This window comes from Lepidothrix coronata, unplaced genomic scaffold (genome assembly GCF_001604755.1).
Source record: "Lepidothrix coronata isolate B3197 unplaced genomic scaffold, Lepidothrix_coronata-1.0 Scaffold69, whole genome shotgun sequence".
Lineage (NCBI taxonomy): Eukaryota > Metazoa > Chordata > Aves > Passeriformes > Pipridae > Lepidothrix > Lepidothrix coronata.
In genome coordinates, this window is record NW_016690249.1 from 3,956,882 (window position 1) to 3,984,341 (window position 27,460).

Below are 27,460 nucleotides of genomic sequence, written 5' to 3' on the forward strand. Positions count from 1 at the left end.
TGCAGCTATCTCCTGCATCAAGAAGCATTCCATGAATCAGTGGTTAAATAGAAACTATTAACTTGTAAATGAGAGTAGGATAAAATACGTACTTTTATCAACATGGACCATTTGCTTAAGAGTTGGACTTGATGATCCTTGTGGGTCCCTTTCAACTCAGAATATTCTTTGATTCTGTGATTTCTCTGGGAACATTCATCTTGTGTCACAAATAAATAAAATGGCACTTTTCCTGCCTTTCAGCAAAAATAATCATAGAGCCCCAGTGGGATCTCATATTACTTGGACTCCTTACTTGTAGCTTTTATACTCCAGCACGCTTGCTGATAATGTATGAAGTTCAAAATTAAAACTAAATCGTCAGAACAAATGAAAACGTACACTATACAATGTATTATCCTCTGGCCCTTTATTGTATTTCTCCATTCATCTGCTAATTCCCAAAATCCAGCCATTTACAATGAAACTTCCAGTCATTAGTGGGATTTAGCAGGCTTGCACTGTAAAATAGTATTCACATTTCTCATGAGAATTCATACATATAATGTTGCAGGGCACTAGATACAAAGCCTCTCAGTCCACAACTATATTTTATTTCCATACACCTATCCAAATCCACCTCCTGTGATGGAAAATTAACACATGAAGTGAGAATTTTCTGAATAGTGACTTCCTTTTTTTATAACCATACTCATTGAGACTCACTTTGGTGCAGAGGCTTATGTGGGAAAGCTACGATGTGGCTGCATGACTAATTTTTCAAGCCTGTGCACAGCTTCTCAGGAATGCAGTTGGATCTAATTCCTTGGTGGCTTGCTTGTGATGACTGAATTGAAATATATTGTAATGATTCGCTGTTCAAGAATCATGAAGTTATTAGAAGTTGAGACTAGAGCTGAAGTATTAAGTGATTTTTCCTTTTCTACTCTTCTATTACCTACTTAGAGCAAATATTTTACATAAAAGTAAGCAGTAACTTAAAAACTTAGCTCAAAAATTAAGATAATAATATCAGATCTCATTTCTGTTCCTTCGCATTTTGAAAAATCCCATTTGTCTTCCCTCCTTATTTTTGCATGAATATGTACCATATAGAAATAATTTAATTAGTACCTTGAAAATTAGAGATTCATCTATGCCATAAAAACCACATAGCAGTTCCTAACTTTTCAAATGAAATGAAACTTTTCTAAATTGAAATAATTTAGAAATTTGTTTAAAGGCCACTACTTCCTTAGATGGTTTTTTTAGAATGCATGAGAAAAGTGCTATTTAATTTCACACTGAAGTAATCCTTCAACAATTTCCTTTCAGGCAGAATATAAACGCTTATTACTAATTCCTTAATAAAATTAAAAATAGGTTAACCTTGGACCAGTTATTTTTTTTCCCCCTCAGATAAGACACCAAAGATCAGCACAAATGGCAAGTGATAAATTGGCCTCTTAGCATTACTCCACAATCATCCTCCTCCCTTCTTTTTCACATCAACTCTCTCTGGAAATGCCTCTCCTGAAGTGCTTCTTGTTTTAGTATCAGTCAGTCAATTTGATTCCTCCCTCCCCTTAACTATCAATGGCAAAAGTTGTCGAGATCTGATGTTACCTACCTTAAATTCTAACTCTACAGTGAAGCAATTTCACAAAGACTACACCTAGTTAAGATTAACAATAAACACCAAATTGCCAGAAGTTCATCTTTTAAAGGTTTATTTGCCTTTTCCTACATGCTTGGATTTTCAGAAGAGGAAAAAAAGTATATCACTCTCCTTTGCATGATACAGCACCAGGAATTCCCTTGGACATTGTATTTATACCTTACAAATAATCCTCTTTTTCAATTTACCAATATCTTTCTTTCCAATTCTCAAACTCTCACAATATGATGGGCCCCAGATTCAATAGCTGTGGGCATTCTGTTTGAAAAGAAAATAAATTTATAGGTGCTTTTATTTATATCAGACCCTTTTGGTCTTATTAGCAAGTTTGAAGCTTTCCAGGCACCTAATGGAGAAGCGCAGGTCAAAAAAATAATTGCCTCTGAACAGCAATGGTGGTAGTGGTAATGGAAATAGCAGTAATAGCAGCAGCAGTAATAGTCATAGTAGTAATGTCAGCTCTTCCTGAGAGTAACTCTAGACAAGTAAGCCAAGCTTCTTTTTCATCACTGTGGGTTTTTTCTCCAGACACCTAAAATTAGATGTGTTTGAATCTGTTTAGATACAGAATCTGTTTAAAATCTGTTAGATACATAGAAATAAAGGTATCTTTTGGCTTTCTGAGTCCAGAATCTTCCTACAAAAGGACACACATATGAGGATGTATCAGAAACACCTCAAGAGGAAAGTTTCTCATTAACAGATCAAGTTGCACCTAAAAATCAATTGGAGTTTCTTGGTTCCAATGGTTCTATTGGAAAAACTCTCAAAAATCTGTCTGACAGTTGGTAGGAAACCATCTTCCAAAGGTCAGTCTACATTTGCCATGGCTAATCACTCTAATCACTTCCTATATGTTTTTTCTAACTCTATCATTTGGTGTAAACAGTTATATTCCCCATCTGATATTTACACATGGCTTGACAAAATGTGCAGCACTGTAAGTGGGTGCCTAGAAAATGACACAACTCTATCTGGTGCCCCCCTCCCCCCACTTAGGTACAGAGAATACTTATGGACATGACTGAGTGCTGTGGTTTATCACTCAAGTCAATCACTAAAAAGGATTAGGAAGACATCTCCATTACAGGTGGGTCAATCCACAAATTCTTTATTTCACGGATACTTTGTCCCTTCCTCTGTCCTCTGCTACAAAAAACTGCAGACAACATGAAGCCTCAATATAGCAACTCAATTCTTACTGAAGCCATTTGGCATGGGCTATCCAAGTATATATGCAGACAAGTATAAAATGCATAGACATCACTTTTTGAAAGCTGTCATTTCCCAAAGGACCCACTGAGGTAGAAGCATGCTGCAGAATTGCTACTAAAAACAATTAATTTGCAGCCATTTTTTAAACACCTAATTTCCCCACTAGCTTGTATGCAACACTACTTCAAATAGCTACACACGGTCTCATTTAGTGAATATATGAGGAAGAGGTCTGCATTATGTTTGCTAAAAGAAATGGCATTTCAATTCCATCTGCCTCTGTGTGTGTTTGATTTGTGTATTAATTATGCCTGTTTGTAGCTGTAAATTTGCTCCAGCTTAGTATGTGATTAGCTCCGTGCATGAATTCACTACACTGTGTGGCTCCCTTGCACTTTTATAGTTTTCAAATGATTCCATACTTATGCTTTTTAAATTGCTTTTAAAACCCCTCTTGTTCAGTGTGAGCTTTCAACTCTGTCTTGTTCAGACAATTTTTTTCCCTTAAGAGAAAACATGTTCCTTTGATTCGTCTCTTTGTGGACCCTTTTCACTGGTGTCTTGTCAGCTTTGTCTATGGTGTTACTATAAAACACAGAACAAAACTGCTTCTTTACTCAGTCTTATAGGGAAATTCAGCATATTCACATTTAGCATTTTCTACGTGGAATGAGTTAAACTAATGGGTTTAGGAATTACATAAGCACTCAGTAGGGTGTATACATACCCATTACTGTGCAAACTTAAAATGCTTGTCACGTCAAAATAAAACTCTCCCACATGTGGAACATTTTTGCTCTTGATCACTGAGTTTTCTCCCTCATTTTCAAAATGCCCAAAAGTTCTGAGCTGTCACCTTTGTAGTTAAAACCTGCAAGATATGCTTGAAAATGTAACTCATCTGAAATGAGCTGCATAAAAACCACCTTTGTGTCTGTGAATGTTTGTGTACAATCAGAAAATAAATGTTGAAGCGGTCAAGTTGATTTCTCTCATATTTTAGGAAAAGAATCACTCTGAGCTGAAAAATTGTATGCCAAGTTTCTGCCTGAAGCAAATTTTTACAATCAAATTAAAAACCTTTGAGACTAAGAGTTTATAATGGAAATACTAACACAGCCTTAACCATGGCAGCACTAGCAAGCACTGCAATAATATTAGGAAAGCTCTTCCTGCCCACAATCTAAACTAAATAAAAAAGATGCCATTTTCTAACACATACCCCAGGCTAGTAAATAACAATGATTTAATGTACTTGCCCTGTGGTAATATAGTAGCACTGCAAACCTCAGAGCCAATTTTTCTCTTCTTTTCTTTATTTTTTTTCTTTTCAAGCATATATGCCCCATAGGGAAAGGATTGCAATTTAGCTCTTATTTGTGGATATATCGCTTTCATTTCAACAATTCTTGAAAGCCTTCCTTCTGTCATATGCTACTGTATGCGAGCACCCAACTGAATAAAGACCCACCAGGCTTTTTCAGGAGTTTATTCACAGGTTTGGCTTTCCTTATTGTAGTATGTACCACATTTAAATTAGATGAGGGCTACTGTAATGCAGTAACATTGTCAATGACTGGAATCTCACTTTCCCCTCTAACAGTCTGAAGCAAATTAATGTATTGGTTGTTCTTAAACAAGTAAACAGTTTCTGCTACAATGTCAAGGAAAAAGAATGTGTTCATTAATATGAACAATCTTCATCTACAAAGATGATTTACACAATGCATGTAATGAGATAGCTTTCCCCTAACTAGTACACTACCTAACTGAAAAGCTGATTCTTAGGACTTTCTTGAAATTACAATATTGTTTGTTTACCAATAAGAAAGACAGTCTCAGTCACCTATGCCACCATTGTAAGCTCTATAGTAAGTACTTAAAAAAAGAGAGATTTCTGGAATCACTTGTGGAATTAATAAAATTGATAACTACAGACTTACACTGCATCAATGATACATATTCCTGTGATAAGTTGAGCTAAAAATAAGATTAATTTGGTTATAGAAATTCCTTAAACAACAACACTTAAATAATTTCAAACTTGAAATTTTTCAAGAATTTTCTGAAAAAATCAGCAAACACTGGCTAAAAAAGCAAAGCAGTTTGGATACACCAATGTAATCAGCATGCCTAGTGCTTTTCTGTTAACCCTCTGAGTAGAACCATAATATTCTGGATTTTTTGTATAATAATGCTATGAAAATTGTAACTTACAGAAATACTAATTTATATGTCATGGCTTAATAAATCATGTTCTAAATACATTTAGGCTAGGCCCATCATCCTGTGAGTGATTAATCCATCCTAGAATTTTAATTATCTGTTAGAGAAGCAGTCTCTAGCACCTATAAGGGAAATTTAGATTATTGCCCTAGATTAGACGCTAAACTCCTAGATGGATGAAATTAGACAAAACAACTCCCGGCTCACCATTATTCAACTAATCCTGTGCTATCAGTACTATATTTTCACATCAAAGTTTGCTTACTGCATGTAAACTCACTAGAATATTGCACTTAGGTTGGAGTCCGTGTTATCCCTGCTTATATTTAATTGAGAGGAATTAAGCTGGAAGTGACCCCAGTCTACTTTCCTGTTAATACTAAGATCAAACTGTCAGGCATCTCCAGAGATGAAACATTAGATGACCTGAATCACCCTTTGGAAGTGTTCCTCTCCATCTCCTCGGTGATAGATGGTGCCTACCACAAGTGCCATCCGTCTCTGCTAACTACACAGGCTTAGTGGGAGGAAGTTGGCCTTGTATATATAATAAGCATTAAAAAAAGCAATTGTTGCTACATTTAGCAGCAATACAATGCTTAAAAATTCAAAAGGGAAATGAAGAAAGAAGTCAGAAGGACTGGTACATATTAGAGTAAAATGACCACAGTGTGCTATGTGCTCTCCCAGATTATCACATTAGAAATAGCCTATTATGTTTGATTTCTTTTTTTCATTGATGTTGCAAATATTTTTTAGGGCCATATATTCTGTCTTCACTTACCCCCAGGAATTCAGAGGTTAGATTGAAAGAAAGAGCAGTCATTGCCAAACAAGCTTAAGCCATTATTACTTCTATGAAACCATACATACATATACATATATATGGTTATATTAAAAAAATATATATGGGTATATGGATATATTTAAACCTATCATTGAAAGTCTTTTAAAACAGTTCAAATATTCAGATACCTTTTCTTGAAGCCTAAAATAAGCTATCAATATTTTGAAACCCAGTCTCTCACAGACCTAAAAATAACTAAAAAATATTTTTATAGTTATGTTCATAAAACATGAACGAAAGATCAGAAACATATAAGATGTTGGGTATGAGTCGGATTTTCAGGATCTAGGATTTTTTTTATATACATTTTAAGTAGTATAAGATGGTGTAAGATGAAGGAACCAAACATCTTATTTTAATGATAATCCTGTATTCCAAAGCAAAGCAAGGGTGATAGGAATATCCTAGATGGCCTTTTGAATAATATTTCTCATGCATAAAGTGAAGCATATTTTTATATTTTTTTTTCTCCTGACTTCCCTCTCTAATTAAGAAGAATGAACATCATCCTTTGCTTTAAGACTGCCAAATTTTTGCAATAGACAAGGAGCATGTGGTATTAACCGACGCTTTTTTATTACCACATGTATGTCTTGCATTACACGGCTGAATTGTATCTCTTCTAAAGAGAAGGCTGTTATATAATGTGGGAAGACCAGTACTGGAAAAATGTGTGCCAGATCCTGACCTACTGTAAATTAGTGTAGGTAAGTGGCAAGGAAGGCTTTAGCTTGGCTGAGGGTTTGATCCTATGGAAAAAAAATCCGTCTCCTATCCAAATGTTACCTAATTACAACCATTAACATTACAATGGCAGTGGTTGTGCCCCATCTACTCAGCATCTTCTCTCTTCAATGCGACTAGAGTTGGATGGTCATAGTCAAGGATCTAACACAGACACAGCCCTTTCACAAAAACTAAAATCTTAGAGCATTTGTATGGCAGTTCCTCGGTCCCTTAACCTTCTTCCCCAGTGGAATTCTCCAACAAGGTGCTTATTTGCTTCACTTGGGTTAAGATGCTGTTACTCAGGTTCCAGACAGAGTAATGAAGCCATGCACAGGCCTTCTGCCCATGGACATACATTCAGAGATCAGAGTTTCCTGATGACTTAGATGACTCGCCACTAAACTCATAACCTGAAATTTGGTGTCTGATGTAAGCTTCCACTAGCAGTTCCTTCTACAGTCAATGTAGTGAGACAAATCGGTTAATTAAAACATGAGTCCTGCCTAGAATTCATGCCCATGACAGGTGAAATGAATCAAACCTGGAATGTTCATCTCTCTATATTGCCAAGGAAGCCTGGAGAACTAGTTTCAACTAAGCATCTCACTTCTAGATTTTTAATATTGGGTGAATTAAAAAAAATAGATTAGCTACTTATACCACTTGTGTGAAGGTTCACAAGACGAAATTCATGTGTTTAAAATATTCCAAGTATTTAATATATAAATTTTCATGTCTGAGGTAATGAAAGATGCACTTTGTAGGATGGAAAAACAGAATTCCAGTGTTTCTTGAAATACAGTTCAACTTCAACTAGATAGTTCCAACTAGAAGTTCAAAAGAGCTTTACACTAGCTCCAACAACTTGCAGGTGCACATTTGCTGCCATATGGACAGTTCCATGAGCAAACACAACTCACAATGGGAACAATACTGTGGGCAACTAGCCTTGTTTCTGCAAAATTTATTTATGCTTCCCAGAAAGATCAGAAAAACTGCATATCATTTTAGGGAGCATATTGATACTTTGAGCTGTATGATATGAAAGGAAGAAAGAAAGAGAGAGAAGAAACCACATTTATGTGACTTTTAAAAAACACTGTGAGAAAACTTTAACTTTAGAGGAGAAAAATTCTATTTTATATGAGTAATAAGAGAAACTATAAATTTTACAATGCTATTTTTTATTTTAGAACATGATTTTGAAAGTTGCCTTTTTCATTCAAGTGAAATTCTGAGCCAGGTAATTTTTTTCTTCAAATTATTACATCTGAAGCAAAAGTCTACACAGTGTACTATTTTTATAGAAGCCACCTTTAGAATAATGGTCAAATAAAAAGCTATAATGCTGTGTTGAGGTTTTAACAAACTAGAAATATATATACACTCTGTGTAAATACCCACTTTATTAAATATTACAAATAGAACTGGTGAATCATTTTTAGTTTCTCCATTCTAACACAAAACTTCTGCTAATTCAGTTTAGGGTTTACACATATATTAAATTACTTGTCTTTTCCCTGACTTAGAAGTACTCTAGCTATTTTAAGGGTAGTTCTTCCATTCACCAATGTTAATCCTTTAAAATGACTGCTGGAATAACGAGGTTGTGCTGAGAGGATGCCTGTACATTTCTGAATGTGGCGCAAAGGAAACAGGAACTTCTCAACTAGATCATTACATACTATTACATGACAGAACGTGTCCTCAAGCCACTTTCCAAGACTCAACATTGTCATTAGGAGAAAACTATATGGAAGCAACCTTTTGTGGCCAGCATCATGTCATCTTCTGTAAACCATGAGGATGCCCTAAACTGAATTTCCCATTTAGCCTGCATAATGTCTTCCAATAACAGTCACTGTGGAAGTACAATGAGCTGCTGTAGAAGATACCATTTGTTTAATTTTATTTCCATTTTTACGCCTATATCTGTAACTCCTAAGCAATAGTACATTTGATATATTTTTGGCCAGAAACAGGCAAGGAACTTCAGGATACTATAAAAGATATGTGCGTATAAAAGCAAAAAAGCCAGAATAAAACCCTAATGTGGGTTGTCAAGATTTAAGTTGATCGTTTACTCAGAGGGTTAACATGTGCTAAAATTACATACTGCAGTTCCTAGCTCCACTGATGAAAACATTCACTGCTTCTATCTTTAAATAAAAAAGCAAAATAGCCTTAACCCTTTGAAGATCATATTAGCAGCAAGTTGCAATCTAAACAGAGAACAAGTATTTCAATCAATTAGGAAATTATTCTTACAAAGATTCTGTGAGCACCCTTTTGCATTCCGCCATCCCAGCGTATACTGCTGGATAGATCAGCTGTAATCATTCCACTCAGGTCTGAAGAAGTTTCAGGGTCTCAAAGGGTTAAAGCCAAGACTTTTGAGTAAAAGTGTTTTATTAAAAGGGTGAGTTAGGTGAGCGAACAGTCTCGGATGAACTTGGTGAATAATCTTCCGATTCGGAGTTGAGTTCAGGTGGAGCTTGTTGTGCCTTATAACGTCCCCTCACATCCTGGTTGCGTCTTCGTCGGAAAACCTGCCTCTCCTTATCAAGAGCGGTGGTCTGGCAGGGGCATAAAATAAGAATAAATGAAATTAGGCTGTGTGTGAAACGCAAAGGTAATGAAAACCATGAGGTTTTATGTGGCCTGCAAATACCAGGGATAATAAATGTTCAGACCAAATTAAACCTCTTCTGTCTCAGTCAGGTCTGAAAGGTTGAGCCCACAACACAGCTAAATGCTTTAAAAAGTGCATTTCCCAAACCTTAAGAGGTAGTGTGACATCATCAAGCAGATACAGTGCCATATATATGAATGCCATATGTTCTACTTCTGGATGCTATTAATTTCATCCTTTAACAGATTCGAATTTCAAGCCAAATATCAACTGACCTTCCCCCACCCTTGTCAAAGTATAAATCTGTTTCTACAGGCAGGGCAGAGATGTACGTTTGTCTTTGATTTGACCTAATGAAGGCCAATACACACTCATCCGTGCTCAAGTCAGTGCAATCATCTAACAAAGATGGATTGTGATGAAGTTGTCAGACAAGAGAGAAAAACAAACACCAAAGGGAGCTAGCCCAGCTCCCTGACACATCATGCTGCTCAATGGATGTTCTTAGGGAGAACGCTGAAAAGCTGTGACGGAAAGACCCGTTTAGCCTGACCATGCTGTCTCTTCCTGTTAACCAAGGTCTACCGAATTAAATATTCTGCTAATTTTATCTATGTCTATATAAGTTATCTAGGAATAGGAAAAAAGAATGTTTACTTGATGGCTTTACTTTTTGATGATTCTGCCACTATTAAGAACCCAAGTCTTAATAAGATGGCTATAACTTCTAGCCACATTCTTTCTTCTGCTTTTCTGGCACAATTTACAAGGTGAATCTGCAACCCAAGTAAGGGCAGCCTTAGTCTAACTAACAATTTCAAGCATGGGACTGAGTTTTGCTGTTTTCTTGATTATGGGATATTAGACTGTAGTCCCTGAAATCACTGTAAAATTGTAAGTTCAACAGGATGGACTTGATTCAGCAAGAGCACTTTGACACATGGTTAGCTGCCTTCTGAAGCAGGGCTACCTTCTTAAATCATGACCTGTGACTGTTTTGGAAAAAGCAAAATGGGAAAAGGCAGGTGTCTAGTAAGATGACATACAAAATGCAACCAAGTATCAAATCATGGCACTGGAGGCAAAGATAACTTCGAGAACTGAATAGGTTTCACTGATAAGGCTTGTAAAATTTGTCCCTATAATAAAAACCTCTTTAAAAGATTGCAGCCAAAAGGTTATTCTACTTCAAAGGATTTATTGTGTTCTCTTGAGGTATGCATGATCGATTTCTCTAGAAAATTTACCAAGTTACAGTGTGAGCCCCACAGGAGAGCAGAGATGTATTTATAGCCAACATATTTTTGAAAATAAAATGAAAACTAAATCCATCATAATGGTGCAGAATAGCATTATAGCAATCCACACTTTCAAATAATGCAACCAGCATTCAATAATGATGTAACAGAGACAGAAGGATGGGCAGGAGTACAGAACTACTATAGCAAATGGATTTAGTTAGGTTAAATTGATGAACTACTATTTTTGTGTCTAGAATCTTTATAGCACTACTTTAAAACAGTAAAATAATAAACTTTGTTAAGTTCATCTCCATATTTTAAATAATAATTGCTACAAAATCCAATATTTTTCATCCGCCAAAAATTTCTTTGTTTACTGCTTATCTTTTAGGTAAGAGCTCTAATTAGTATTTTCAATGCCTTCTACATTTCTTAGCCTTGAACCAATTCAGCTTTTGATTATTTTTAATGTGAAACAGAAGAATACCTAGATCATTTACACACAGTGAATATACTGCATACAGTATGCAATTCTGTGTGAAAATTGAAAAGAATGGCATACATTACCACTCTATAAAATACAGATTTCCATTTTAAATATTTTTTTTTTAATGCTTATAGGAAATAAGCACTTACTTAAAGTTTAAGCCACATCACATCACCCTGTGGTAATAGATACTCTCCTCTGAGAAATGTAAACATTTCTGGTTGAATAAATAAAAATACTTGTATTAAATTCCAATTTTATTTTTAAAATCTGCTATATGAAAATGGCAAACATATATGTAAAATCTGAAGGTATTTAAAATTAAGTAAGTTACACAGAAGAAAATGTATAAGAAATTTTTTTTGAAATTTAGCCTACGATATTGCTTTTTATAAAGGACAAAAATGACTAAACAACAGGACATCTTTTTAAAGATTTCTTTAAAAATAAACCCCAAGATATTAGCTTTCTACTATTGTTGGGAAAGCTTTAGAGACTTTGCTTTAAATCTGTTCATTTAAATATACATAAAGGCACTCCCTTGCTTAATAATAAAAAATGTTAAGCAAAATAATCCTGATGGTCTCACCTAATCTACCACCTTATGCTGCTGTAGTTTGTAGGATCAAATATTTCTGGCTTCCTAACCCTTCAGAAACTTTCTGAGATATTTTTTGACTGTGTTTTTCTTTTCATTTTTAACTTAAGTTTTCCCTGGATTTGATCTAATTGGTCTTTGTAAAGACATGCTTGCAGACCCAGGGGCATTATTGTGGTTACTCTCCTGGGCTGAGAGACATGCAGAGCCTTTCTCACCCAAACAGCTTATCGAATAAAAATGTATAAAGTCACAGAGAGGCAAAGTCAGTATTTATCTAGTGAAAGCAAAACCTCACAAGTCATACTCTGATGTTTAATGTTTAACATGTCAGAACTACCAAATGGGGCACTTCTGGCCACAGACAGAGTGCTTGGGCCCTAGAGAACTTGCAGGAACAGGCTTATTTTGCCCAGTGTTAAAATGAAGTTTGACACTTCTTGTGTCTATAACACCACTGGATGGTATTGCCTCTCTGCATTCTGCACAAATGAAATTTTTCATTTAATGATGTTACAGTTATGTTTTACTTCCAAAGAATTGCAAAATACAATAGATCAAGCCTTTGGAATGCAGAGAAGATGGTAAGAGAGATAAATTTGAGCATTTCCCAGATTTCATAGATTTCACAGAATATTCTGAGTTGGAAGGGACTCACAAGTCCAACTCTCTTAAGTGAATGGCCCATACGGGAATCGACCTCAATGACTGTAAGTGCTTTCTAAGTGCAATTTTCATCTACTGTACTCTCTTGTGCATGTGGGCATATTCCAAAAATCAGCTTTTTCATTACCATCGATGTTTTTGTAACAAAGGCCTCTTATACACATTGCTTTGGTTTAACAGATGTATTCTTTCACCTTCTGTTCATCTGGTGGTTTGCTGGTGCATGAACCAGTCCACTATGGATTTCCAGGGCATTTCTACTTCAAGCTCTTTCAATAAATAATAAGAGGATCTGAAGTGCACTTATGCTTCACAGGTCTGCAAAACCCAGATTTTCATTGTCACATTTTGACGTTTTATTTTTCCTGGCTTGAGGTTACAGAGTGAGAACTTTGAGCACTGTATGATTGTAATGGCAACTAAAATGTAAGGATAGCATTCTTATTCAAGATATGAAGCTGTTCTGCAATCCATATGAGGAAAGGTAGAGCTTCTTAGCAGCAGACAAGTGGATTGCTTCTAATAGTTTGGTGCTGCTGGGTCTGAAGTATTTCATCAAGCACTAATGTATTTTGCATCAATATTTAGTAATCCTGACACCCACTACCAAATGGTTAACAAGCCATTTTTGGAAATACATTTCATTTGAAGTAACAGAGCATGATTTTAAAATAGTTGTTTCTGTCACCTATATACTAAGGTGCAACTAGCATTTTTCCAGGATTTTTCTTTAAGGAGTGTCTTCATCCTGATTTCTATCACTCGATGTTACAGAAATCCTGATCCATGTAAATTCATTTTTTTATTTTGGAAAACACTGAACTGTGTGCTTATGAACAGATATTAAAAAACTGCAGCTGCTTTGATATATGTGTTGGATTTGCAGCGGGAAGAGCCTTATTTCAGTTGTGGGCTGATATTTTCTGTCAGGTCAGTAATTACTGAATTAGAGTAACTGCATTTTTTGAAAGTGAGCAGTGACTGTTATTCTTTTCACTTGTCTTAATTTACTGCTGGCCACCAAATATAGATATATATTAGTTTCATTAATAAAAGAACATTATTGTGCATTTTGCCTCTTAGTCCATCCATTATTCATACCAGGCAGGAGACTAAACTGGGGATGCAGCTGTTCATGTATTAATCTAAGAAACCCTTCCCTTCGCTTGCTTTTATTCTGCAGGAGCATATTTGCAATTTGTTAGCAATTTTTGTGATGCTTTGTTTAGTGCTAGAATTACATGAACATATATAATGAAACACTAGTATTTTTCTTCCAGTACGTTCTTTTATATACATGTATGTGTATGCACAAATTTAAATGTTCACACCTAGGTAAGTTTATCCTATTTCCTTAAACTTCTGACTAGTGACCACTATACATTGAGATATGTAATGTCAGGTTTCCTTGCTGTAAAAATGATCATTAAACATTGCTCATGCAACAAACCAGGCAGCCCTTCAGTCTCATCTTTTTTTAATTTCTTTTCCATGGGTTTCTCAGGCTATATATATATATATGTATAAATAATATATATATATATATTTGTGTGATTGATTCATGAATCAAGACACTTTTTTGAGAGTACTTCAAACTTAGCAATGCACCTCAGTCCAGGAGTGAGACACTCATGTTATTTTTAGTCCCTCAGGCACAAGGTATAGCTAAGTCAAGTTACACGGTGATTTGGAGACGTGCAAATGACCACATCGAGGGGATAAATTAATCGAGTGGATTTGAACCTAGACCTCCAAATACAAAAGGCCAGTGCTTTAGCACACCATGTAACTTCTGACATGATATTTAGCTAAAATGAAAGTAAAAAAGAAAGAAAACCAAATCAATTTGATATATGATTAGTACTGTATTGGTGGGTGAACACAAAGACAAGTATTCTATGGACATAACTGCTGAATCCATACTGCTATATTTAAGTTTGTGTTTACTCTTTGACATCCCCCATTTTTAGAGACACAATTCCTCAGCTGGTTTCAATTACACGTAAAAGAGACTCAGTGCCAAGTTGTTTGCATGAGTGGATTTTGTTTATAGTTTGTAAATCAGTTGTGGCTTTTTTAGTCAAAGAGCAGGAGAAGAGATTTTAAATGATTTTAGATATTTGCTTGTATTTACCAATAATCAGTTTACAGAGGGTTTTTTGGTACTAAAAATGGCACTTTACAGATAGCAAGCCTAATTCCCAACTTCCTTGTCCCATCATCGAGACATCTGGCTGTAACTTTTGACTTGAAAGTGTATTGTATCCACCTGGGACAGGTGTAAGTAACTCGACAGATGCAATGTAATGTGAATTAGGAACTAAAGACAGAGGATGGAACTCTGGGTTTGAAAATGAGCTATTCAGATACATTTTTAACTGTGAAAGTGAGAACTGTATTTTAAAAATCCAGTATTTTATGAATTCAATATTGACCAGATTGATGATTTTGTTAAGCATCCAATGCAATTCATCTCCTTTCTATTATCATTACATAGATAGATCATTAATGACTTTCCCATACGTTTCCTGGGTTGTATTTTGCCCATTTAGCTTTTCTACAATGTCTGGGGATATATAGAAAATAACATACCCTAACATTTTTTTCTGATCTTATATATAATGCTACATATACTAATATTTTCTACTAATATTTTATGTTAGATACTATCATTCTGGTATTCCCTTGATATTCTGAATCAGCTCAAACTTCAGGGTTTTAACTGGGACCTCCAGGTCTTGTCCCCTACTGATGCTGCTTTGGCCTTTTCTGCACCTCTAATTGCAGGGCTGATGTCCCAACATCATTAGGTGGGTTGCTTTTAAAACATGTATTACTCTGGAGTCCAAATGATTTTACTGGTTTATCTCCTGTATTTTTTCCTGATCCTCATATTCAAGGAACCATGTAAAATTTTCCGGGCACTATAGCTCATACCTGCTACAATAACTACTACTGTACATAAGGTTTGTTCTATTTCGGTACCTCAAAAAAATCATGTCACTTCCGTACATATTATCCTACTTAAAGGGAACAAAAGTATGCAGAATGAATGATCAGAAAAATAGTATTTTGAAGGAATTTGAGAAGGAAAGTCTTCTAGGCAGAGGAAGAAGGTTTTCTGATTATTGAAGGAGGAAATAGAGCCATTTAAAAAGTATTCTAGAAAACTGCCAGAAACTAGGGATGAAAATAAAGAGGAGTGCAGAAGAAACGTGTAGTTTAACACTAACAAAGGGAGCATTACATTTTCCTTGGGACCTGCTTTCCTTTTTTTGCTCTACTTGTGAATTCAGGTTAATTTTCATAGGCCTGCGCTGAATTATCTGTTTTATAGATGGGAATTGATGAACCTTTTCATATGCTTTGCATCTGCGCTACTAAAAAGTAAACACTTTCTACACCCAAACGGTTTTATTTAGACTAAAGTGTTGGTCATCAAAGCACTTGCTTGGTCAGAGGTATCCTCTCCTAGCGGATTTCCTAATTAAACATCTACCCCTATAAGCCCTGCTCTCTCAGTTTGCCTTTCCACACTAGGTGCTCAGTTTAGAAAGCCTTAATTATAAACATTGTTGTTACTGCCCCCAGCTGGAAAACAGAGCAGTTTGTGTATGAATAAGAGAGATTATCGCCCATCTGCTCCAGCCCATTATTCAGGGATGTGTCATTTTGTATGCTGATGGCCATTACAATGCTTTAGTCAAATGGCCCTTTTTTTTTTATAGCTTTATTTATTTACCAAGTTGCAGAATTAGACCCTTCCCCCCTACATCCTCAAAATGCATATGGTTTTTTTCAAAACCTGGGCTAAGCAGTTAAACTGAGTCAAGGCCAATCTGAGGAGATGCTCGCTTCGCACAGCCTCCTTTTCTGGTGGTCTGCTCCCCCTGAAGGTGGAGTTTTAAAAGATCCAAACATTGTGTATAGCAAATAGGAAGATAAATAGAGCTTGTGCGAGCTTCCCCCCATTTTACAGAGGAGGCATTGAATTTGCAACTCTTTGTCAAAGTTCTGCTTGATACAAAACGCCATCTTTCCTTCTCAAGCAGAAAAGAAAAATTCCTCTAATGCTATGAAGCACACAGAGCTAAAACTGGGCACTCAGGCCCCATTCACCTCTTCTTCAAACCAAGGGGCACAGATGCTGGGCGGCCGTCAGGGCTGCAACCCGTGAAGCATGATGCCAAGTGACAAGACAGATCAAGCAGGTTTTGCTGTGCCCTCACAGGTCATGGTAGGTTTATAGCCACTACCACAAGTGCAGTAGGCTGGAATTCGATGAATTACAGGTACTGCTGCACACTCCAGCACCTGGACTGAAAGTCTTTCTCAATTTTTGCTAGCCAGCGTTCAACTGATGGATTGGAACTATTTTTTTACTTTTTGCCTGAGAAATAGGCTTAGTTTTGGTTTTGGGTTTGTTTTTTTTTTCTTTCCCCAGAACATCCATATTTAAACTACGTAGCCCTTAGTGTGCGCGCAGGGAATCGTTAGGTTTTATGGAAAGCGTGCTGTAGCCCAATCCATGCACTTGGTGACATGATCCAGAGTGGGAGTTATACTTTACTGGAAACATTTGCAGTGACCATCTCTGCTGTTTTGCTAACGTGGTTAATTTGCTGAGTTTTTACAAATCTCTCACAGACAAGCTTTTAAAGGCAGTGTTAGAAAACGCAGGTTTCACAAGAAACTTATAAAAATTTCTCCAGCTTTCAAAATGTAGGTCTTGTGAGTAATAAGAAAGAAAAAACACAGCAAGTAACCACTTGATGGAAATTCCAAGACTCTGGATTTATTGAGGAGGTGTGTGGGCCTCTTGTGGGCTATCAGACCTGGATCCCTCCTTGCCCCTGCTGCAGAATAAGCCTCTCCCTCCCAGAGACCCATTTTACCATACAGGTTAAGCCAGTTAACAACAACCCTGGCACAGTTACACAATGAAGAAAAATATATTCAAAAGACTCATGCAATATTTAAAACAAAATCAAATCAAAATAAATAGGTATCAGAAGGGTTTTAAAAAGAAAAGAGAAGGAATGCATTGTTAGAAACACAAGCTTACCAGCACATACAATGCATTGTATTTCAGTGAACTTGGGAGAGTTTCTACAGCCCGTGTTATGTAAATGCATTGTTCAATCTAAGGTAAGGATTGTGTTTAATCGGTTTAAAATGACAGTATATAGCTCCATATCTTGCATGGAAAAAAGAGGAAAATATATGCTGAGAGCCTGTTGCTACTCCGTGTGTTTTGAAACAGGAGCATAGGGGAAGCAGATGCCTTAACAAGCAATAGAGAGGGGGAGGGTGAGTACTTCAGCATATCTGGTAGATTTTCTATATACACTGTCCTTTTAACTATAGGGGAGATTAATATTGAGCATGTGCGATGAAGAGAAAGCTGGCAATGTGGGTGTGAGGAATGGGTGAAGAAAGGGAATGAAGGGGTGTGGCATCTCAATCAAGATTAAAACGAAACCGATAAAGCAGCATATGGACCCGATAACAAATCAAAAAGCATGTTTATCCACTGAAGGAACTGGTTAATGGAGACTGCCAGCACGTTGCCATGGAAACACTGACTGTTGGCGCTGCACCATCTCATACCTTATCCAATACATTCCTGGTTGTTGGTAGTAGTCCAAAGACCCTGATCTCTTGATGGTAAACCCGTGGTCCAGCTGAGCAGAGAGAAATGGGGCAACTCAGTGGATCAACATTAGGCTAGAGAATTCAGACTCCAGAGCAAGCTGTTCCTTATTTAGTGCATATTTACTGTTTTCACTTTCAGAAGGCTCTTATCTAACATCCTAAAGCTACCTACCGCAGAAGAAAAAAAAAAAAGGTAAAGAAATAAAAGAAAAAGATACTAACTCTAGATTTGGTCTTGCTAAATTAGAAGCCAATTTATTCAAACTAAAATGGAATTTGTGAAATAGATTACTTAATGCATAATGCATTCATTTAAAAGTCTGACAAATATCTTTTTACCTCCAAAGACAGTATTGCCCTTTTAAGTTGCACATACCAGTAACAGAATATTATCTTTTGCAATTAAACTGAGAAGTTTAATAATTAAAAGAAAAATTAAATGCAGTGCAACCATCACAAGGAGCAGGCTAGACACACTACACAAGGCTTAAATTAGACTGCTTCAAAATCATGGAATGTGTAAAGACGAAAAGAATCACATTTTGATACCCCATCAATCATGGTAATTCATTTCTAAAAATGCGTTAACCTTGGAAAGTAGGACTACTCAGAGCCATGAATAACATTGTTTATCATTTCAGCTTACACCTCATGCTCAAAAAGATAATAGTACAAAACTATTTGGTTTAAAATTGCACCAATTAAAGTCAAAATGGAAATGAACTTAACATTGTGTCCAGGAAAGTATGCCAGTGATATTACTTAAGGAATACAGATTTTTCAAGTTTAGTCTATCATTAGCAAAATCATGTGCATAGGAACAAAGAAAATGTGTTCTTTTCCCTAACCCTTCGGTGCTGCTCTAACAGACGGTGGAGACATCATTTAGCTGAATTAAATAAAATTTTATGGGAAAATATCTACAGAGACACTCTGTCTGCTTTAAAACTGTTAGTTGCAACGATTTTCAGATTTTGCCCTAGGAAGAGAAAAGGCCTTTTTGTGCTTCAATAAGAGCATGGCATATATTTCCAATACTGATGACAGTTTCTAATTCTAAATCAGAAAACCAGTTCAACACACTTCAAGGGGAGTTAGGAATTAACCGCGAATTTGAATTTTTCTTGATGACTCCCCTTCAATAATTTAATAATTTATTCCATTTTGTTAAAACAATGCCACTTTCATCTTATTTAGAATTATTTAAAGGACGCTTCCTGTTTAAAACCATGGAGACCTTGTACCTACAGTTAAATTTGTGTTTGCTTAATTACACTGGTCTGCTATTGCCATCTACTGGCTTCCTTGTATGCTGCACATAAAACACACAAAAGGGATGTTTTTCTAAAAAGTGGATTAAAAATATTGCCCTAAAATTGAATAGCTAAAAAAATAATACAGAGAAAATTGCAAGAGTCACTTCCTAACACGAGTTGGAAAAATTTTGGCAGTGTGGAAATTCTGCCATGAGAAACCCGGCTGTGGACAATGATCCCAGGACAACACAGATAATAGATGGGAAGGGATAGTCGAGACACAGGTTCGTCTTTAAGGCGAGCAAAATTTACAAGCTGAATTTGGCTTCTCTTCCACACCAGCCAAGAAATCCTATGGCTAAAAATACCACTTGGCATTTGTAATTTTTTTTTAAAATTGGTAGAATGCAGGGCAATGACCCACCCACTGCCTTCCCGTTGCCAGGGCCCTGAACCCAGGACCCTGTAAGCAACAGAGAGCTGCACCAACTTTCTGAGCAGCTTTTCTCCTTAGCTGTTCTACTCAATTTCTCTGCTTCTCCAGACAGAGATGCATTACCAAGACAGAGAGACCTCATCCAACCTTAACAGCAGAATAACATTAGTCTTTTCCTCTGTCTTAACACTGGCAAAAGTACAAGCACAAAAGTGATGACATACAGGCAGAGCTTTAACACTTCAGACAAGGACACATATTAAACGATGCTTGGTTCATACAAGGAATTACAGCACACCTCTGTGTTGCAGAATCATTCTTTAAAAGTGATTTGGGCTCCTAAGCACTCTAGGCACTGTCACTAAACCCAGAGGATACAACCATAGGGTATTGTTTCATGGCCACAGTAAAAAAAAAATGGGGTTGCCATCCTTGGAGAATTGAAGGGAAAAAAAAATCTACCCTCAAATTTCAAAAAGACTAGTTAGTAGAAGTCCGGTTTTACATTTTTAACTGCATTATGTTTTATAAACACTGTCACAGAACTACAAAATACTGCTCCTATTGAAAAGCTGTATGAGAAACATGATCCTGCAAATATTTTGGCATATGCTTAACAGTAATGTGGCCATTCTGACACAGACTGAGGGGCACTAGCCCAGCCTCTGTCTCCCACAGAGACTGGTAGTAAATGCTTGTGACAAGAATTTAAGAACAGAGCAAGTAAAGTGATATTTCTCCTACATGTTCTCTCATCAGCAGTGTTTTTTAGGGATTTGCTAATTCTCTTGCTGTTTTAAAAACTATTTCTCCAATTAAAATTTTTCTGGCAAAGCTATGTTTGTTCAAGGGAATTTTTTCCCAACTGACATAGTTATGCTGACAGAACTTCTAATGATGTATTATTATATCAACAGAAAACTCTCTTTGCCTGTAGAGTTAATTTTGTTTCAGAAATCATACTGCTACATTAGCAAAGCGACTACTTTGCTAGGCATGCTCAACATGTTCATTATAGTAGTTTGTCCAAACTGACAAATCCTTCCAAATGTGGACAAACTTGAAGTCTGGACACATGCGTGAGAAGTAGGATGTCTCTGCTTTGAAATGTCAGAGACAACTTTTACTAAGGATTACAGCATCAATAAGGCAGATATAAGTCTGAACCAAAGGAGTCAATGGAATTTGAACATTTCTGAAAGAAGCAGTAGCCACAGTCGATGTATGTAAAACACATGTGGCTTCAAACTTCCTCCCAATCAAGCTGACCACGAACACATCTTTAGGAACTTAATTTTCATATTATAGTTTTAATTGGTGCATATGATAAATACTCCTTGAGATCTTTGAGGTGTGTTATATCTTACCATCGGAGAAAACAGGCATATAATACCATATCATACCAATGTGAGGACAAATTAAGAACTAAATACCACATATTAGCTATCTCTGTACATAAACAGAATTATAAGATTCAAAGTAATGCTAATATTTATCTTTCATACTATTAAGTAAGCTACAGAAATATATGCACATACTAACACATTTTCACAAACACAGACACAGATGTGTTATATAATGTATAGAAGGCTTCTCTATATATTATATACACAAGCACTCTCTCAAAAAGTTACAGTAAACATACAGGCAGGCACAAAACCCCATTATTTTTATAGAAAATATAGTTAGTGCATGTCTTTACTGCGTAACAATGTTACAACATCTGTACATACTTTGAAAGTTCTAAATCTAGAGCAGTCTTTGTTAATAGGATTTACTTCTGTGATATTTGAAATTGCACAGCTAAAGGAAGATTCTCAAACATAAAACCCTGATGAAATGCATATCAAATACAGATTAAATTGATTTTCGAATGCAGAAACACCATTTAAAGGCATTGCTGTTTTGCTTTTGGCTTTCTTTTACACATTAAATTATTTTGTAGGAAACAAAACTAATTTATTTGTAAAATAAAAATTATCTAGCATTCTAGAACACTACCAAAATATTAAAGAGGTCTATATTTCCCCATCTCTTCCAATTTTTTAGAAAATAATTGACACAAGCTAATCAAGCCACTTTCTGAATTACGTAAAAATATTCTACACATTTCTACTTTATAGGCCAAGTTACAGGATTAATCATGCCGGAGTATGAAGTTTGCCCACAGAGATGATCACTAAAAATATTCTGTTAAATTTCCAAACACTAAAAAATATTTAGAATATAGTTAAACATACAAGTTTTTTTCCTGATGTATAATATTTTGCAGTGGAAAGATTCACTACAGTGCCTTTTTCATTACTCAAGTTTTAAACTGCTGCAATCAATTCCTTGGCAAAGCAATTGGGGCAGAGAAAAAAAAGAGAAGGGCGGGGGAATTATAAATATAAAGGAGGCGAGGGATGGATGAAGACAAAGGCATCATTTCTTGCTTTTAAGCTTTGAAGTCATTAGCATGGACGATCTGAGCAGTAATTCTCATGGACAAGCGTGCTGGCAGTCCATTTAAAAGGAACACAATTTCAGCTAGTCTATACAGAACATACCTGCAGTTCAGATGAGCAATGGGTATGTGATGTTTTAGTTGTGGGAGAGCTGTTGCAGTATTATTGCTTAAAAATGAAAATAAATAAATGCTGACTATGTTAGCTGATGGCTGAGAAAATCTAGGAAAAGCATGAGGAACAACTTGCTTCCATGTTGAGGACGTTCAGGGTAGGAAAGAGTAAAGAAAAAATATGAGAGGCACAGCTTGAAATTTTAAGCACTTATACCAAGTAACTTTGAGAGAGTATCCATTTTGCTGCACAAGCACTTCACACCTGTGAGCCAGATTGCATGTGCTGAGCTGAGTTTACTTCATGCTGATTAAACTCAACACTGGAGGGGCTGAGCTGAGAAACATGAAAGTGGAAACAGTACAAGAAAGTGTACATGTGCAGTCACACCACCTGCAATTTATGGAAGCTGGGAATGAACACTGAGTAATCTGATATGGGAATGGTTACGTTTAACATGTCACTTATTTTTAGTGACTATTTGGAGTGTTCACAGTACTATGATTAATAAAGGAAAGCTTACAGACACAGGCAGATGCATCAAAAATGTGAAGGATGTGCATGTTATTATTCAATGGCATTAGTATGAGTAATCTCATCATATGCTAAATATATATTGTGCCCATGTATATCTAATACACATGTTCATCTGTGAGAAAAAAATAGAGTTTTATGGTATGTACGCTACACTGAGGATGCCATTGAAACATCAGTAAAGCTTCGTCAAAAGTTTGGTCAAGCTTAGTTTCAGAAGCTCCCGACACGTTCTAACCTAGAATGGCTCGACTGGAATTGCAAGATGAGAGAAGGGAGCAAGGAGCTCCATTAAGTCTTTACCCAATTAAGTACTTCTGCTTAAAGGGAAGCAGCTTCTGTGTGGCACTACAATAAAATGCTGCTGCTCAGCTAAATCTGAAGTGGCTAGACTCATGAAACATGAAGGCAGCAGTGAGGCATCATAGCTCCCTTTTATGTCTTCAAAGAGGAGAAGTTTAGGCCGCCATATAGATTTTCAGTTAAAATTTTGAAATAATTTCCATTTTAAAGTGGGGCTGCCCTTCTGCTACAAACCTCTGTGTGGCCTCAAGCCATATGATGAGTATGCTGCCAATTAAAATGTCATGATCCCATAGTTCAAACTGCCAAGTCTACATTGGAGTTAAGTCCACTGATCTTCTGGTAAAATGTGGAACTGTGTGTACAGTTATATCTCCTAGGGCTGTTCAATAACAATGTGACTCACAAGCAGAATCAAGGGAAAAGTTGTGCAGAATACCAGCCTATGCTTATATTAATTAAATGCTAGAATTATCTAAAGATTAATCCTCTCTGTTTTTCTTCGGTGGAATGTCCTAAACACATACTGTCTGATGGGCACATAGATGTGTTTCAGCTGTGTAATTCAGATGCTTACTGCTATGACAGAAACTCCAGCTGCTGTGCTGTTCGGCTTAGGGCCTGTGTTGAAATGCTTCTTTATCTTCCCAGCTACTGAGAGCTGATGTTCATTCTCTGGAAGGCCATCATCCTAGAGAGAAATAAAGCAAAATGAAACTTCAGAGAGAAAAGGCGAAAGCAGAGAATTGCAGGGTGATTCTGATAACACCTCTTTATACAGAAAAGTTTACAAAAAGTTTGTATTAAAATATGGGTCAATCATTGCCCCCACCAATATATCTAAGGTACTTATAAGATGAACATATTATGGAATGAACCAGTCTCTCTCTTCTTCTTTACTCAATCTTTTCTTCTCAAATTTTAGGTAATGTGAATTAATAATGATTGTTAAACATCTTATTTTTATTTTTACCATGCCTTAAACACCACAGCCTAGTTATTTTTAGGTCCATTAATATTTCAAAGCATGATAAACTCAGACCTGTTTATGATTCTGTTTACTCATCACATAAATTTAACGATAATGACCTCAAAATAAAAAGTATCCAAGAGATTAGAATAACAAAAGGTCCTATTTTGGCAGGATGAAGGAAAGGATCTTCCAAAATTCTGAGAGACACCTATAAGCTCCTTGTATAATTGTTAATGTTCCATACTCAGGGACTACGGGGTTGGGTGAAAGATGCGGCCACAATTCAGTGAGTCCCACAGTGAGGAAACCCAGATAAGATGGGAGCTGAGACATGCCCTGGCTGACAACCTTGGAGTGGGTGAGGAGGAGACCTGACCAACTCCAGGATGCATTGTAGCACGTCTGCAGGCCAGGCCAGGTCAGGTCAGGTGTGAGCTCATGGCTTGTGGTGGCATTCCCCACAGATCATGACAGTACTGTACTAAAATCCTCGCTAACCAGAACTACCTCCACAAATCAAATCTCCAACTGACTGATAACAAGAGATTGCAATTCCTTACCCCAGTCCCAAGGCAAAGAAGCCTGGGATGCTGTGGGGAAAGGTTCATGAATGCAGAGGTACAGATTGCCTGGGAAAGCAGAGAAGGGCTGGAGCCAGTCATGGGTGGCCTCTTCCTCCATGCCGAAATGCCTATGTTCTCAACTTGAGCTAACCTGAAGTAAAAGTAGGCACACAACTGCATGGCTAAGTAGAAGCAGACACATGTTCTGCTGTGGCACACAGCAAGTGAGCCAGCTCTACAGCCCAGACACCATGCAGCTGGTCTGGGACATGCCTCCTTCCAGCTGAGACATCCCACTTTGCAGAGAAAACCTGGATATCTGCACCTAGGCACACCAGCAACCTCCATGCTGAGACAAAACCATAGCAGAGAGAAGGGAGTTTGCAGTTTTGCACAAGTCCTCGGGTTGGATTCAAACCCAAGAAAAGGGGAGGTTTTTTTAGAAATTGTAAAAAAGATCCTTATGCCTGAAAAATGTGCAAAAAGCCACTGCTCAGTGAGACTTCCCCACTAGTAGAATATGCAGGATTACGGGCAACAATATGCAGAATAGGTGGAATAGGGAGATAAACACACAGGATATCAGGTCACTGGCCACACATCATGGTCATCCCAAGCTAGTACTGCATGGTGTGTGTGGCTGACAACAGTTGAAAAAGTTCTTAAACTCCACTTAAGCAAAATCATAGCAGAATACAGGCAAACAAGAGACAAGATCAGAATGGAGAGAAATGACAGACACTTCTTTTTCTGACTTCACAGCAATTCTGAGTGCACTTAAAGACTTACAGAGCTGCTGCAGTAAATCATGAGTTCAGTGAGCCTATGGGAATTTTAGGGAGGTTGGTAGGGTTTGTTATTTATTTAGCTTGGGGAGTTTGTGTTTAGAGATCCCTTACTCACCCCTTTAAAAAAAAGTCTCAGCTGGCAAAATATAGTCAAGTGCACACAGCTGCAAAACACAAAAACCAAAACAATACGACCCAGTAGCTGATTATTGTCTAGCACCGGGGAGTCTTGGCTCGGTAGTATATGACCCCTAAAAATAACCTGCTTTCCATTGACCTTGCCTTTCCCAGAAGAAAGCTAAAGTGAATTTCTCTTCAATAAAGGAGGAAGAAAAAATAAAATCATTCTCTTGGCTTTCTTGACATGAAAGACTGCCAAGCATTCATGTCATCTTGTCAAAAGACTAAACTACGGAGAAGACAATAGTCATATTTTATTGGTGAAGCACTACACCCTCACTTTTGGTGGCAGCATGCCACAGACACATAGTTTGGGCTCCAGCTTTTAGATGAAATATTTCGCATCTCAATTTAAGATGTAGCATAGGGATATATTGGAATTCCTCTATCATTATTAAATTTTAATTACTACTGTTGGTACCACCTGACATTTAGTAGTTATCATTTTTTTATTCAAGTGTGCTTTATAAACAAGTCAGTATATATTAAGCTGGCTCCTGGAATCACTTCAGTCAAAAATAAAATAGATAGCTATTGACGGTGAGAGATGACAGCTATTTAACTAAATATAAAACAAGCTGCTCTGCATTTTTAAAAGAAAAGAAGTAAAAAAAAAACCAAACCAGAATCAAAAACATCATATTGACCAGAGTCAGCAGGGTAAGTTGTAGAATTGGAGAATAGGGTAAACATTGCTGACAAGAATTTCATTGGGTTGCTGTAATGGGAAGGATGTCAGACCCCAAAGAGGTTAACTGTTCCTTTCCTCTATTTTCAAGATTTTGCTTTTTTCAGTGCATTAGGACCACAGAATTTCATCTCAGATTTAGCAGTAATCACAAGATCTTTTAAAGACGACTAGTGATTTTTGGTGCCCAACCTGGGAACTTTAAAGGGTCAAGAGCTTCAGAAAACATTGACTGCTGATGCTCTGAAAGAAGAGCTCTCCTGTGCATGACTCAGAAATGGAACAGTCAAAATCCATTGAGTGGTTGAAAACTCTGGTCCAGAATTTGAGTTTTCACATGGACAATGTAAACTGCTTGGAATGTTAAAATACTTCTGGTTTTTGTGTTATTGTTTTGTTTTGTTTTGTTTTGTTTTTTTTAATCAGCCTCCACAAAATACCTTTCATGGTCTATTTGAAAGAAATCAAACTAATATTAAAAAAAAAAGAGGCATAGTGTCTTGGAGTCAGTCCAGTAATTAATAAAAACTGGTTTCATACTTGCATTGTTCTCTGTGGCAGGAGACATTGCCACTCAAAGGAAAAAGAGGCGTTAAAAAGATGTAATGAAGTTCAGGATTCCCAGACTCCTACTGCCCTGAAGCACTTATATCCATTTCACAAGATGGTCACAAGACCTTTACTTTCCAGGTCTAAAATCATCAGATGAATAGATTATTATACAAATAACAGCAGGAAACCAGAGCAAATAGAAGTGCTGGAAAAGCTTTTGAACAGTTTCCTCTAGGGATTACAGGGAAATGTTTCTTTGTGCAGTGTCCTAAGGTGTAACCAAAAGTAGTGCAGCTATGAAACAAGAAATGTCTTTTTAAATTAAATTCCTTACAAATATTCAGCTTATTGCTACTTATTGCTTGGTTATTCATTTCTTTTGCACACAAATTTCCAAGGCAAACACAGGGAAGGAAATATGTAAAAGCTCCAGTTTTCCGAATTCTTTTTAGGCTGCTGTGTGCCATCTTTCCTTCTTCAGCAACAACACAGATTTTATGTTGATTATTTTAACAGAGAAGGATTTAGGGAATGCAGTCATTCACCATTTGCTGCTCAATGATGTATTAGGAAACAGTTACTACTTATACAACAAAAAAAGAGTAAGTTTGTCCTGTAGCTTGTTTCAGGTTATCAATAACATCAATGTTTAAAATGCCAGATTTCAAGCTTC

General features: G+C 36.6%; 1 protein-coding gene across 4 annotated transcripts in view; it reads right to left on the minus strand.

Annotated features, from left to right (window-relative positions):
- Positions 1-390: 390 nt before the first annotated feature.
- Positions 391-27,460, minus strand: part of DCLK1 (doublecortin like kinase 1) — a 248,269-nt gene continuing 221,199 nt past the window's right edge. For 3 of the 4 annotated variants that reach the window (XM_017818597.1, XM_017818598.1, XM_017818600.1), the window contains 2 exons: positions 23,621-23,734; positions 391-9,250 (listed from right to left, as the gene is read on the minus strand). In XM_017818597.1, the coding sequence (XP_017674086.1) occupies positions 9,086-9,250; positions 23,621-23,734 (279 nt within the window). In that variant the 3' untranslated portion in view covers positions 391-9,085. Of the gene's footprint in view, positions 9,251-17,908; positions 17,983-23,620; positions 23,735-27,460 lie in introns of all 4 variants that reach the window. The other variant, XM_017818599.1, reaches the window with a different exon arrangement.